At 47.6% G+C, this 2772-nt stretch overlaps 1 protein-coding gene across 1 annotated transcript; it reads left to right on the top strand.

The window, feature by feature from the left end:
• Positions 1-85: 85 nt before the first annotated feature.
• PPTG_07509 (hypothetical protein) lies at positions 86-1110 on the top strand. The gene has a single exon (XM_008901784.1). The coding sequence runs from the start codon at positions 105-107 to the stop codon at positions 1002-1004; it is 900 nt and encodes a 299-aa protein (XP_008900032.1). The 5' UTR covers positions 86-104; the 3' UTR covers positions 1005-1110.
• The last annotated feature ends 1662 nt before the right edge of the window (positions 1111-2772 follow it).

The raw sequence follows: 2772 nt of genomic DNA, 5'->3' as shown, positions 1-2772 counted from the left end.
TTTCGCTGTTTGACAGGGCTCAAAACGTCGTGATCCCATCGAAATTATTCAGTGCTGTCAGCATTAGCTCACTTTCCAATTTCTAGTCTACCGCCAATACGACGATGCTGGTTGGAGCTGTTCTATCTGCTATCACCCTGTTAGCTTTCGCCCCGATCGCCGATGCCCACGGCAATCTCAAGGAACCTCCAGCGACGTTCGAAGATGGAGCACCTACCGTCGAATGGGTCACGATGATTGACAACTACTGGGACATCGGATCTGGTGGTGACCAAGTCGGCAAGTTTAAGACCATGGCCAAGGAGAAAGGCATGAGTGTGAAGGATGTCGTGCTGGACATGGTCAAGGACAAGAAATGCGGCTATACACGCACGGACGTGGACCCTAAGCCGATCCCCGCGGACGGAAAGGTTAAATGGTGGGGCAACGGCGGTGGAGGCTTCACTCACGTTGGTCCGTGCGAGCTTTACATTGACGACAAGATGGTTCTTCACGGTGACAACTGTGAGGAAGACTTTCCAGGTGGTCCCGACGGCTCGGAAAAGATGTCGGAGATGCCCGTCGACTTCTCGTCGTGCAACGGCAAATGCACACTGACAATCTACTGGCTGGGGTTCCAGAATGCGCAATGGCAGGCGTACGTTAACTGTGTTCCTCTGCAAGGAAGCGGCTCAGCGACGCAAACGCAAGCGTCGACTGGTGGATCTGGCGCTGAACAGAAAACCCCTGAGGCGCCTGTTAAGTCGACTACTGGTTCAAGAACGGAGGAACAAGCGCTGGAGGCTCCTTCACCGGAAACGCAGTCAAAGAAAAGCTCTTCAAATGGGGAAAAGACTCCGGAAGCTCCTGCGACTCAAGCTACACCAGCTCCAGCTGATGAAAACCCGGCAGAGAAGACCCCGTCAACTGAGGCGCAGACGACCGAAGTTCCATCGTCGGAGGCACAGGACACGAAGTGCAACGCTCCTGCTCGTCGTCTCCGCAAGAAAATCTCGGTCGTTTAAAAGTCCAATGCCAATCCGTGCACAAGACTGCTTGGAAGCTGCGAGTTGCAGAACACAAGGAGTTTACGTTGATGAAGTCACTCAACAAAGTTGATCTTGTCTATCCTGTCACCTCCTTGTAGCCAATGTGGTTACCTTCCACCATTTTCGTCTGATAAATTTCAAGAACATGTTCTAAATTCAGTGCCATAAACAAAACCGCACGCAATCAACGATGTCTGCCAATTCGTCGATTTTCTATCCCCGATAGGCTATCCGGGTTGAATGTTTCCTTGACACGAATAACAACTGCATCTCTTTTAACTCGCAATACCTGTAGCGAACCGCAGGGCCTAAACGGGGGTTTCAACTAAGGATATGTCATATGGCTATGAAAATTGGTACACAACACGACATCACTACTGTATATGAAATTGATAAGTTTGAGCTTGCGATCAATTCTAGATCGCCAGCAGCGAGCACGCCAAGTTCCCGGATGGAAAACCTGCTAGACTATTTCTTTTTTACGGACCCCTTAAATGGCAACAGTGGCAAGAGCTGGATCAAATATCCAGCTCTTTCGCGCATATTAAGCTAAGATGGGAAACGTATTTTCTGTCAGAAGCGCTTGTCTTGTCAATCCTTGTCGGAGATGTCGTTTTGAACAACCCATTGCGATCTTCCACTCATGTATAAGAAAGAAGAGCTGAGCCTGACCGTCGCAGCTTGCGTTGACCTTTGCGATGATGTATAATTAAGACCTACGTTAATAAAGACCGTATCCATTGAAAATTGCTCACCGTACAAAATAAGTCAAAGTGGCCAGTTCTTACAGGCATTTGAAGCTAATAGTTTTTGTTAATCTGAGCCAATTGTGAATGGTAAATTGAAACAAAAAATTTCTGGAACAAAGCATTAGTTAAATTAACGTTCCATAATAAATATGTCTGGTGATGATAAATGTGAAAAGACGTGCTTCTGCAGGACGAGTAACACTAACGTAAGTAGATCTATATCGGCGCCAAGGCAACTTTCCTCGAAAAGTGACTGCTGCAATCCCCCCTCCCCCGGAACGAGTGGTACGTGTCTGACTACTATAGGACGCTAATCTCTCACACCAAATACCCTGTCACAACAGCAAGGATGTCGCCGATTACGGCCTTCGGCGCAAGATGTTCAAGCTGTGGTCAGCTGGTAGTCTACGCCTTGCGAGCTTTAGCCAATGGTGAACTCGGGTGCATGTCTCGATGCCTATCGGACTGCGCCGTGAAAACTGGATCGACTAGAGGCACGCTGCTGCATGGGATTTCAGTGGGCGCTGGCACGCGCCCACGACTACATGTTTAAGACGCGGTGAAGGAGCAGCCTTCCGTGGCCGAATACCTGTTTGCTTTCTCTCATTAATAAATTTTCCCTCTTCAACACACCTCGGGTATTCGCGACAATGGATTGACGAACCGATTCTTCTATATCTGAAAAAGTTGTTAGGTCATGTGTGAAAACCTGTCGTATATTATGCTACACTAGCCCATGTATCGATTATGTCACTTGGATGACAATGAAACATCCATTAATGAATGAATACCTTGTGCACTGGTTGCAGCGGCACCAGCTAACCGAGTTTTGACGCGTTCTCGATTATATTTTGGCTATGATAAAGTTTTCACTTACGTGTCATGGTTCATCAGTTTCGCATTGTATAGGCCCAATCAACATTATATCCAGCTGAATTTGTCTGGAATACTTGTGTACAAGTTTGCCATCAAAACGCTCTTTTGTGCCTCAGATT

Source organism: Phytophthora parasitica (genome assembly GCF_000247585.1).
Source record: "Phytophthora parasitica INRA-310 unplaced genomic scaffold supercont2.12, whole genome shotgun sequence".
Taxonomy (NCBI): domain Eukaryota; phylum Oomycota; class Peronosporomycetes; order Peronosporales; family Peronosporaceae; genus Phytophthora; species Phytophthora nicotianae.
The sequence above is the reverse complement of the archived record's forward strand: the minus strand, read 5'-3'. Positions and strand labels throughout refer to the sequence as shown.

Excerpts from the sequence above, each read along its gene's own strand:
- PPTG_07509 (XM_008901784.1), top strand. The coding sequence starts at position 105 with ATGCTGGTTGGAGCTGTTCTATCTGCTATCACCCTGTTAGCTTTCGCC.